General features: G+C 37.1%; 1 protein-coding gene across 1 annotated transcript; it reads right to left on the reverse strand.

The window, feature by feature from the left end:
- Positions 1-4827: 4827 nt before the first annotated feature.
- LOC138886072 (uncharacterized) lies at positions 4828-12806 on the reverse strand. The gene is made up of 3 exons (XM_070167100.1): positions 12699-12806; positions 12413-12611; positions 4828-5279 (listed from the first exon to the last, which is right to left on the reverse strand). Exons 1-3 carry the CDS (start codon positions 12804-12806, stop codon positions 4828-4830), a joined length of 759 nt encoding a protein of 252 aa, XP_070023201.1.
- Positions 12807-13274: the final 468 nt, after the last annotated feature.

The following is a 13274-nucleotide window of genomic DNA, read 5'->3' on the forward strand; positions in this document are numbered from 1 at the left end:
AGATTTATACAAATAAAATAAATAGTCAAGTCATCTAAAAAGTTATAAAAAAATATATAGTTTGAAATTGATTATTTTGGCTACAACTTTTTTATATAACTCTAAATTACGGTGCTCTAAAAATATTTTTTGTTTACAGATTTTACCTTAAAAATTAAAAATTACACAGTTGAAATAAATAGTCATTGCATCAAAAGAAGAAATAAAAAGAGTGTACAATTGCAGTATAATGCAAATGATTCGTTTTATTTCTTGCAATTGTACACTCTTTTTATTTCTTTTTTTGATGCAATGACTATTTATTCAACTGAGTATATTTACCTTTTTAGGTCAAATCTGTAAATAATAAAAAAATTAGAGCACCGTAATTTAGAGCTATGTAAAAAATTATAGCAAAAATAATTAATTTCAAACTATATATTTTTTATAACTTTTTAGACGACTTGATTATTTATTTTAATTGTATAAATCTTTATTTTCAAGTCAATTTAAAAAAAATTAACTAAAACTTTATTATTTTTGGCAAAACAAAAATATTTAGCCTAGATAATGTAGTTCTATCCAAGTTTTATTATAAATTATATTCGAAAAATTTATTTAAAAAGGTAATATTCTTAAAAAGGTAAAGATATATTTTATTTTACAAAAAAAATGTCACATATACAGAAAAATCCACGTGGTAGGCGAGTGCACTCATACTTTTTGCCACATTCGCGTCAAGGGGGGGTAATGACTCTCAAGGCCAAGCTGAGGGGGATAATTAAGACCGGTCATAGTTCGAGAAGGATACTAATAATCTGAGCCTAAGTTTAGGGATGGTTTGAGGTATTTTACCTTTGGTATATAATAACCAATTGTCGACGTGGAAACAACTTGTCCCTTACTTCTCATTTATTGAAATCTAATCGTGGTCGTCCCTTTTGATAGTTAGTTATTCCTTCTTATTACCCTGCCCGTGTTCGAACGTAGCTAGCTTCACTTGTGTACTCTATTTATTTATGGGTAAGGTCATTACATCTGTACTACGATTTCGAAAATAATTGCCTAAATTTTTAAGTTAAATAGTTGTTTCACACTTTTATATGATTTCACACATATTTGCCCTAACTTTTTACGTAAATAGTAGTTTAATATAATTGCATAAATTTATACCAATTTTTTGCCACTTATCCAATGGAATTTCTTTTTTTCACAGTTTAAACCCAAATCAAGGAGATAAAAGTAAAGCTTTTATACACCTCTCCGCTAGTAGATCAATCTTTAATCAAAAGAATAACTAACTTATGGAATGAATTTATCTACATGCTATGTTTAGTCAAACTAATGAATACAAGATACAGGAAACTTAATAATGGTTAAGTGATTGATATTCTCACTTTAATTTGTTACTCTTTTTATTAAATTGCTTGGAGGAAGGGGGTACACTTGTACTCTTCAATATACTTGCTAGACTCGTACCAATGTAGTAAAGAATTCAATTGCCAAACTTTTATCTAATATAAGGAGAAATTTTTTTTCGAGACAACACTTAACCAACTTTTTACAAATAGTAACTCTTTGATTTGAGATTGCAGTGGGTCAACTAGGTACCGAAAAAGGTCCCGGCCTTTTCTTTAATCATTGTACAACTCTGGCATCAAAGGTGGATGGAACAATTAGAAGTCCTATAAGTAGGGAATTGAGAGGTTTGGTGACATTTCATATTTTGAGCATTTGGATAGACTGGTATTATATTTTGGAACTTATTATTATGGTTTGAGTTGGGACCCGAGGGGTTCGGGTGATATCGTCAAATTTGGAATAAATTTGATGTCACCTGATGCGTCACTGCCAAAGATATGAATCCAACTTGTAGATTCATAGAAAACCTAGAGACAATTAATCAGAGATGAAGGCAATAGTAGATTCAAGACAATTAATCCCGAGAGAGAACTTAATCTAGTTGTAATAATGAAATGAATACATATGTGATATATTTGCACAATGCAAGTTTATATATACACACGTGCTCACTAACTACTTATAAACTAACTATCTAGTGACACCTCATTTACATCTTATTTAACTAAGTAATTAACTGACCAAGCAGTTAATAATCAACTCATTTACCCACTATAGTTAGCATCTACTCTTCAAGTAATATCACTCTCAACACTCCACCCTCAAGCTAGTAGGTGTGTCTAAATCAATCCCTGTTGTATCTTCTCTCATGAAATAAAAATATATCACTATATGCTTTGTTCTCATGAAACATAGGGTTAACTGCTATTTGCAGTGCTGCTTCACTATCATAGTATAAGTCAATATGCTCCTTCACTTCTGCTCCCAATTCTCTGAAGAACCCAATTAGCTAGACCAATTTTGATAATGTAGAAAGCATACTTTTGTATTCTGACTCTGTAGAGCTTCTAAAAATTATAATATGTTTCTTTATTTTCCAGGAAATGAGTGATTCTCCATGCTTCATAATGAATTATGTTATTGACTTTTTAGTGTTCGGGCATGATGCTCAATCAACATCACAATATGTTGTTAGTGTATATGCCTTCTTATTGCTCATCAGTATTCCTATGCCTGGTGCACTCTTTACATATCTTGCAACTCTTAATGTTGCTTCTCAATGAGATCTCTTTTCTCGCTTCATAAATTGACAAAGAGTTTGTATTGTAAAATCTATATCTAATCTAGTCTAGGTCAGATATAGAAGCTTTCCAATCAGCCTCTGATACTACCCTTTGTCTTCCAGTAATTCATTTAACTCATCCAGCTCCTTCTGATTGAATTTAAAAGGTGTCTAGACTGGTTTGGAAGAACTTAGTTCCACATCTGTAATTAGTTCCAAGACATGTTTTCTCTAGTTCATCAAGACCCCTTTGTGTGATTTGGAAAATTTAATTCCAACAAAGTAGTTCAACTCTCCAAGGTCATTTTATCTTGAATGCTTGTTACATAAGTAGATTGTATTTGTTTAATGCCACTTCTTGTTATCATATATCATCAACATACATAAGAAACACCACTATGCTCTTTCCTTATATTTTTGTGAACAGTGAATAGTCTAAGCAGTTCTAAGTGAAGCCTAGACTAATCAATGCATTTGTTAACTTCACATTCTATTGTCTGCTTGCTCTCTTTAATCAATACAAGAATTTGACAAACCTACATACCACTCCTTTCTTCTTCCTTGGCTAGAAAAACATTATGGAAACTGCATGTACACTTTATCTCTTCTAAATGCTCCTAGTCTTAAACTCCTACGAGTTCATTTAGGCTATACAGAGCTTTCTATAACTTACGGAAACCATCAGCTCTCTTGTTTTGATGGGCTTAATTCTGAGGCCTTACGTATTGTCGTCACCTTCTCACTCATATTTTCTTATCCTTACTCATGTCTACCTAAAACCTTGTTTTTCTACCATACCTTAGCATGCAACCTACATATATTTATTTATACTACTCGCAACCTTTCTTTAATTTGCTAGCACCATAAATTTTCTTATGTTATTCTGGAACCTCAAGCGAGACATCATGCCGACTCCAACTCTTCTTTACTCTTTTTACTAGAACTCTCGGTACCTAGAAACCAAAGGGTAGAAGATATGCTACTGACTACACCACTATCATTTTTGGATACTGAATCATAATGCTTCTGGCCCTCTGTCCGAAGAATGGACTATTCATAATCTTTTGCACTTGAGTATCTCATACATTCTTCACATTTACCTTACTTACCTTTAAATATCGTATCGTATCTTTTGTCTCTTTCATAATCTCCCTTCCACATAGGTGGAATTCACATCCACAACTTGAAGCTCTAACTATAATACTTTCACCTATAGTGCATACACAATCCGGTGGGAGCTTCATACTGACATCTTATGAGGCTGGTACTCTTCTAATTAGTTTTATCGTAGAGGCGTTATAGAATATGACTGATGTACTATCTCTCTTGTACCTCTGATATTAAGAGTGATTCTGCAATGTTCTGGATCACAATTTCTATAATTAACTGGGTCTTTCATCCATATAATCCTCTTGATGTTTTTGTTGGCTGCTTCAATTGCTCCATTCATTTGTGGTTTGTAAGCTGTAGAGTTACGGTGGTCAATTATGAACTTCTCACAAATTTCCCTCATGATATCACTGTTGAGATTGGCCGCTTTATCAGTGATGATTGACTCGGGTATCCCACACTGACAAACTATGTTATTACGGATGAAATCTACCACTAATTTCTTTGTAATGGATTTGTATGTAGAAGCTTCGACCCATTTGGTGAAGTAATCAATTGATACCAAGATAAAACGATGTCCATTTGATGCAACCGGCTCTATAGGTACGATTACATCCATACCTTAAGCGGAAAATGGCGAAGCCAAGCCCATTACATTCAAGTCATTAGGTGGAACCCAGATGAAATCCCATGGATCTTGCACAGGTGACACTTACATAGCGGATACTATCACTTTTCGTGGTCATCCAAAATTATCTGGCTCTTAAAATCTTCTTGGCTAAGGTGAAGCCAGTCATGTGGGGTCCATATGTCCTTGCATGTATTTATTCTAGCAATCTAGTTGCTTCAGCAACATCTATGCATCTTAACAGACCCATGTCTGGGGTCCTCTTATATAGGACTTCCCCGTTGAGGAAAAAGTGATTTGTTAGCCTTCTGAGCACTCGCTTATGATCCTTGGTGGAATTCTCTGGATACTCTCTTGTTTCAAGGAACCTTTTGATGTCGTGGTACCACAACTTACCGTCTAGCTCTTCATCTACATGAAAACAGTATGCATGCTGATCCTTGATCTCTATCTCGAAAGGGTCGATTTAATTCTTATATAGATATTGGGTCATGGATGACAAGGTTGCGAGAGAGTCGGAAAACTTGTTCTGAATCCTTGGAATATGCTTAAAATCGATCTTTGTGAACTTCTTGTATAGCTCCTTTACACAATGCAGATACGGAAGGATCTTGACGTTCTTGGTAGTCCATTCTCCTTGAACTTGATGTATCAATAGATTAGAATCTCCTATGACCAGAAGCTCCTTGATTTTCAAATCAACCTCCATCCTAATCCCGAGAATGCATGCTTCGTACTCGGCCATATTATTGGTGCAAGGGAACCTTATCTTTGCTGACGGCGGATAATGTTGTTCTGATTCTGAAATTAGGACTGCCCCATTTCCTACTCCCTTGAAATTTGTTTCTCCGTTGAAGAACATTCTCCACCCTAGGTATGACTCTGCAATGTCTTCTCCGGTGCATAACACTTCTTCGTCTGGAAAGTATGTAGTGAGCGGCTCATAATCCTAGTCCATTGGATTTTCTATAGGTGGTCAACTAAGGCTTGTCCTTTGATTTCCTTCTATGCTATGTACACGATGTCAAATTCGCTGAGAAGAATTTGCCACTTGGCTAGTTTTCCTCCAGGCATCGACTTCTGAAAGATATACTTGAGCGGGTCAAGCCGGGATAATAGATGTGTGGTGTACGCTGATATATAATGCCTCACCTTCTGGGCGATCCAAGTTAAGACACAACAAGTGCTCTCTATCAGAGTGTATTTGGCCTCACATTGTGTAAACTTCTTGCTTAAGTAATATATAGATTGCTCCTTTATTCTGGTCTCATCATGTTGTCCAACACGTATCCAAATGCATTTTCCAAAACTGACAGGTATAACAACAATGGCTTCCCAAGATCAAGAAGAACCAACACTAGTAGATTTGACAAGCACTCCTTAATCAGGTTGAAGGCTTTTTGACACTCTTATGTTCATTTTGTAGTGGCATCCTTTTTCAACAGCTTGAAGATAGGATCACAAATCACTGTGGACTGGGCTATGAATTGGTTGATTTAATTTATCCTACCAAGGAAACTCATCACATCCTTCTTGCTTTTAGGTGGTGGAAATTCTTGAATGGCTTTGATCTTTGAAGGATCCAACTTTATCCTTTCCTACTTACGATGAAACCTAGCAATTTTCTAGCAGAGACTCCAAATGCACATTTTGTAGGATTTAACTTCAAACTATGCCTCCGCAAGCGCTCGAAATATTTCTTTAGGTCGTGAAAATGTTTCGAACTCTTTCAAGATTTGATGATGATGATTTCATCCATATATACCTCAATCTCTTTGTGAATTAGGTCGTGAAAGTGGGTTGTCATTGTCACGACCGAAACTGATGGACCGCGACAGGTGCCTAAGTCCTACCTGTCAAACACCCCTAAACATACGTCTAGGATATGAACATGTATAACATCTTATGAATTAAAAAGATAACATATATGAAGAAAACCTGCCAACATATGGCATATGTATGTATATCTGAAGAATACATGGGGCGAGCTGGCAAGGCTGCTATAGACAACTATACATCCAATAACTGTAAGCTGACAAGGCCACATATATCCCAACTAGACATACTATCTACAGACCTCTAACAGAAACATACCTATACAAAGACGGGACTGAGCCACGTCATACCCATATATATATATATATAAACGTATCATACCAAGATCAAAAGCAGCTCCGGATCAAATGGAACATACCAACTCTCGCTGATTAGGGATCCTAAGAAGGGGGACCGTCATCTTGCCTACCTGCACCTGCAGGCATGAAACACAGGCCCCACGAAATAGGGCATCAGTATGAAAAATGTACTGAGTATGTAAGGCATGAAAATTTGTACATAAAAGACATAGATGAAACATGGAATACAGAAATACATCTTTAAATCTGAATAATTTTTATAAATTCTAAAACATTTATAACGTCATGCACATACATATAAATGTCGTATCATGCATAGGTATGGGTGTACAAAATATCATCAAGCCACTGAGGGCATCCCATCATATCGTCTCGGCCACTATGGGCACATTATAAACATACACCAGCTGATCAAGTGGTGGTGCATATATAACGCCATAACCTCTTCCCATATACCATATACATATACGTACATATATATGAGTATATAGCGCCATCTGAGTCATATTTCAGCCATTGTGGGCAACATCATCATCATATACCAGCTGATCAGGTGGTGGTACGTATATAATGCCGTAACCTTTTTCTTGTATCCCATATAAATATAATAAACATATATACGCGTATATAATGCCATCTAGTCATGCGTCAATGCACATGTATAAATGAGTGAAATGCATGAAAAATATGTAATAATCTCAATATTCCTTTCGAATAAACTTTTTCAACTGTGTCTTATTCTGTGACCCATGAACAGAAGATAATAATATTTACATGGGGAATCAAGAATATAGAAACCCCTACTATTTATTTGAATAAAGTAATTTAAGGAAATAATGTACTTGCTCGTTTCTTCAGTATCATATGGACCATGCCAGAAGAAAGAAGGGAGGGCCTTAACATACCTGTTCTTTGAATTATTTAATCGAAGTGAAGATTCTGCTTCTGAATTTGAACGAAATTGCTTGGAAAGAAGACTCTTAACGTTTTTCCTTAGCTCCTAATCTTTCAAACTAAGAAAGGTAATTGCTTGAAACGAAATTTCTTGGAACGAAATATTCTGCTTCAAAGTCCTTGGTTTCAAAACCAAGAACAAATTTGTTGGATTGAATGAAGACTTCTTAGCTTCTAACCTTTTCAATTTAGAAAGAATTCCTTCTTGTTTCCTTTCTAAAAGTGACTAACGTCACTATTTTTAACCTTTTTCTAAGACTTGGACAAATATCATACTTGTGGATAATAATCACTTCCTAGGTTGCCACATAGGTTAATTAGTTGCTTAGTCATTTCATGCGTTGCCACATGTCTTTTGGAGTATAATTAATTAAGTTTTATCCAATTATTATTTAACCGGGTAATGTCCTATTACTCGGTAATTAATCAATTACCCGCATAATTTAAAAATTACCACAAATTACTTAAAATTATATTTATTTTTAAAATACTTTATATATTATATTACCATGGTCATATAGTACCTTGCATGGTACTAGTTCATAATTATTGGGTATTATCGCTCGACCCGTATTTTATTCCAAATTAGCCACTTTCAACGAAACTTGTTTTCTTTAATATGTGTACCCCTTTATCCTTCATAACACTTATTTATCGCTTACAAATAGTATAAGTACGTTAACGTCAAGATGATCTCATCCCCTAGTCTACGTCGGTTAACTGAAAACGAAATTTTAGCGTACGAAAATGCGAGATGTAACATCCTTCCCCCCTTAGAAACATTCGTCCTCGAATGTTTAACTCTCCGGGATTTATATAACCTTGGTAGAGTCGCCCTTGTAAGAACGCTACTACCAACTCTTCTTGTAGAAACCTAGTAATTTAATGCCATATAGGACCACAATCATTAATGACGACGATGGCCTCACACGACCAATAATAATAGCTAGCACAATAATTCGTACATGCAGCTTGAGGTTATGACGTCTCAGTCGGACCCTTCTCTGGAGGAGGAAATAATTAGGGATATCTAGACTTCATGTCTTCCTTGGCCTTCCAACTCATTGTTGTTCCTCCAAAGTACTTTCACAGAGGTTACCTCCTTATTCCGTAGTTTGCGGATTCGTTGGTCTAGAATGGCAACCGGAATTTCCTCGTATGACAAGTTCTTTGTAATCTGTACATCATTCGTGGGCACCACTAGGGTAGGATCGCCAATGCACTTATGTAACATAGATATGTCAAAAACCGGATGGACATGCTCAAATCCCGAGGGCAATTCTAACTTATAAACTACTTGGCCCACTCTCCGAATGATCCTATAAGGACCAGTATACCGTGGGCAAAGTTTGCCTTCTTTTCTGAACCTCATGACAACTTTCATCGGTGATACCTTTTTGGAATACCCAGTCGTCCACCTGAAATTCCGAGTCTCGTCGTCGATTATCCACATAATCCTTTTAACGGCTTTGAGCTACCAATAGCCTTTCCTGTATAAGCTTAATTCTCTCGATTGCCTGCTGTACTAATTCTAGTCCTACTAACATAATTTCCCCAATATCGAACCACCATATAGGCGACCTACACTTCTGTCCATAAGGAACTTCGTATGTAGCTATCTGAATAATGGAATGGTAACTATTATTATATGCGGACTCAATAAATGGCAGATGATCATCCCAACTACCTTTGAAATCTATTACACAAGCTAATAACATATCCTCCAGTGTTTGAATAGTACACTCAACCTGTCCATTTGTCTAGGGATGAAATGTTGTACTAAGACTTACTTAAGTCCCTAATCCTTTTTGGATGGACCTCCAGAAGTTAGCTATGAATTGAGCTCCTCTATCTGAGATAATAGATACAGGGACATCATGCAGTCATACTATCTCCTTAATATAAAGTCTTGCATAATCTTATGAGGAACATGTAGTTCTAATGGGTAGAAAATGAGCTGACTTAGTAAGCCTATCAACAATCACCCATATCAAATCAAACTTACACTAGGTAAGAGGTAAGCCTATGATGAAGTCCATATTGATTACTTCCCATTTCCAAGTCGGAATGTCCATATCCTGCAATAATCCATCGGGTTTTTGATGCTCAATCTTAACCTGCTGATAGTTAGGACACTGAGCAACAAATTCTGCTATATACTTTTTCATTCCGTCCCACCAATACGCTTCCCTGATATCATAATACCTCTTTGTTGCTCCTGGATGGATAGAATAACGATAATAGTGAGTTTCTCCCATAACCTGCGGACGCAGCCCTGCAACATTGGGCATACACAATCGTCTTCGATCTCTGAGGACCCCATCTTGTGTAATTCCAAATGGTGTCTTCTCCTTCTGAAGGGTGATATCCTTATAATGAACTAACATAGGATCCTCATACTGGCGTTCCTTTACTTTAGTTACTAATGAGGATATTGTCGTATTCTAAAGAGTAATTCCAATGTCACCTAAGTCCAATATCCGAACTCCAAGACTAGCTAGCTGATGAACCTCATGCGCTATTCCCCTCTTTTCTGGCTAAAAATATGATAGGCTACCCATAGATCTATGGCTGAGGGCGTCGGCTACTACGTTCGCCTTCCCTGAATGGTATAGATATCAACGTCATGGTCTTTAAGTAGCTCCAACCATCTCCTTTGACGAAGATTCAATTCCTTTTGCTTGAAAATATACTGGAGGCTCTTATGATTTGTATAGATATCAACATGAACGCCATACAAGTAGTGCCTACACATTTTTAGTGCATGAATCACCGCGGCTAACTCTAAATCATGGGTCGGGTAGTTCTTCTCGTGCTTTCTTAGTTGTCTAGAAGCATAAGACACAACCTTACCATATGACCCAATCCAATGCCCGAAGCATCACAATAGATAACATAACCATCGATCCCTTCTGGAAGCACTAGAACCAGTGCTGAAGTTAATATATCCTTCAAAGCCTGGAAAACTCTGTTCGCAAGCGTCGACCCATTGAAATCTAACTCCATTTTGAGTTAACTTACATGGTTATCCTAATCTTGTATAATTCAAGAAATTTCCCTCTTCGGAGGCCCAAACTTTATCTTTTATCCCTCACAATTGCGCCCTTATCCCACTATTAGGGCAACATTTCATCTATCCTAAACGTTACTAGTCTTAGACTCCCTTGAGTTCATTCGGGCTATACTGAGCCTTCTATAACTTAGAGAAACAATCAACTCTCTTATGAACTTATTCCCAAGGACTTATCCATTCTTGTCACCTTTTTACTCATCTTTCCATATCCTTCCTCGTGTCTTCCTAGAACCTTATCGCTCTACCATACTTTAGCTTGCGACCTACACCTATCTATTTATACTTATTCACAACCTTTATTCAACCTGCTTGCACCATAGATTTCCTTATGTTATTTCGAAACATCAAGAAAGACACCACATATCACTTTGGTCAAAGGTTCTTAGAAGAGAAGAAAATTTCATTACAAGTTTCTTGTAATAACCTGCCAAAAGAAGCTACGAACCTTCACCAGTATTGTGGGTTTAGGCAAAGTCTTCACTGCCTCAGTCTCTTGTGTATCCACTCGTATGTCTTTACCCGAAATAATATGCCCAAGGAAAGCTACATAGTTCAACCAAAAATTCATATTTAGAAAATTTTGCATACAACATCCCTTCTTGTAGAACTCTGAGCACAGTACGTAGATGGTCTGCATGCTCAGCCTCTGAATGAGAATATACCAATATATCGTTAATAAATACAATTACGAGCATATCTAAAAAAAGGCCTAGACATACGGTTCATTAAATCCATGGATATTGCTACGGCATTGCTCAGACCGAATGACATAACCCGAAACTCAAAGTGCCCATATCTAGTCCTGAATGCAGTCTTCGAAATATCTTCATCCTTAACCCTTACCTGATGGTACCCAGACCTCAAGTCTATCTTTGAGAAATACTTGGCACCTTGTAACTGATCAAATAGATCATCGATTCTCGGGAGCGGGTACTTATTCTTGATCATTACCTTATTTAGTTGCCTATAATCAATACACATTCGTAAGGAACCATCTTTCTTTCTCACGAAAAACACAGGTGCTCCCCGTGGTGACGTACTAGGTCTGATAAAACCTTTTTAAAATAAGTCCCTTAGTTGTTCCTTTAACTTTTTTCAGCTCTGCGGGGGCCATTCTATAGAGGGAATAGATACTGGATGAGTATCTGGTAGTAGGTCGATGGCAAACTCAATTTCTCGCTTTGGCGGAAGACCCGAAAGCTCATCAGGAAAAACATTGGGAAACTCATTCACCACAGGGATGGACTAAATGGTTGGTAACTCTACTTCCATATCCTGAACCCGAACTAAGTGATAAATATAGGGCTTATTGATCATCTTCCTTGCCTTGAGACAGGAGATAAATTTACCTCTTGGTGATGTCGTATTACCTTCCTATTCTAAAACAGGCTCTCATGGGGACTAAAATTAAACCATCCTTGACCTACAATTGATGTTAGCACAACAAAAGGCCAACCAATCCATACCCATTATAATATCAAGTTCTACCCAACCGAACACCACATACCTTATCCTTGTTTATTATCAAGTCTATCACGGGACATTACGGCGACATCCATATATATAAGTAATACTATTAAAAATTAAATCGCATAACTAATTTAGAAAAAGGTTTATATACATAGGGGTTGACTAAGCCGTAGCCATATCATACCCAAAACTATCAACAGGATATTGTCTGTAAAACCTCTAAGTAGGCATAACCATAATATATACAAGTCAGGACGAGGCTCCTTACATCCTTATAAAACAACCAAACACATTTAAAACCTTGACTTGGTAATATTCCAAGAAGAGGTGGAACTCACCAACCAAAAACTGACACTTGGAGGAAGTTTATAGTAGAGGGTCCTTGCCTCGTCCTATATAAGAACCTCGATCGGACACACTTCTAAGAAGAATCTTCATGTCCCTATCAGTTACCTTCCTCCTCTTAGCCCGACTACTATCCTCTTCCTCTTCGTATCCCATAACATACACCGACGAACCTTGATTGACGGACTCCCAAGACTGTGGACTATCCTGAACCTCAGAAGAGCTGGTGTCCTCAAATACCTTGACATAGTTTTGAGCCTGAGGGAATCCTGGCTATGCCAATCCATGCACTAATCCCCTCATACCCTGATCAACAGGCTGTGAAACTAAGGGCCTCGGTGAGGTCGGAACTCCTCTCACCCTATCTACTGTCGGAGTGGTCGAAACAACTCGAATGGATGACTCATGTGGATCCTTGAATGGATCCTCCTCGATAGAACCCATGATCTCTGATGGGTCTGAATCCATAGTATAACTTATCTCTCTTTCTAACACCTTCATAGCCTTCTAACCTATGCTAGCAGTTATAGTCTTCGAAGGCATCGCTAAACACGTAACACATCGTTAGGAGGAAAACGAATGCTTATATTGCACGATCTAAGATAAGAAGAGACGATAACACCCTATATGTCCTGTAGCCTCCTATCTATAAGTGTTGTGCACAATACACCCATAAATAAGACTCTACTAGACACAGTCTGTAGACAACCCTAGGACAAAACTGCTTAAATACCAGTGTTGTCATGACCCAAACCGATGGGCCATGACGGTTGCCTGAGTCCTACCTGTCAAAAATCCCTAAGCATACGTCTAGGATATGAACATGTATAACATCTTTTGAATTACGAAGATAACATACATGAAGGAAACCTGCCAACAAGGCATATGTATGTATATCTGCAGAATACAGAGGGCGAGCCGGAAAGGCTGCTATAG

The sequence above is a fragment of the Nicotiana sylvestris genome, chromosome 2 (assembly GCF_000393655.2).
Source record: "Nicotiana sylvestris chromosome 2, ASM39365v2, whole genome shotgun sequence".
NCBI lineage: Eukaryota > Viridiplantae > Streptophyta > Magnoliopsida > Solanales > Solanaceae > Nicotiana > Nicotiana sylvestris.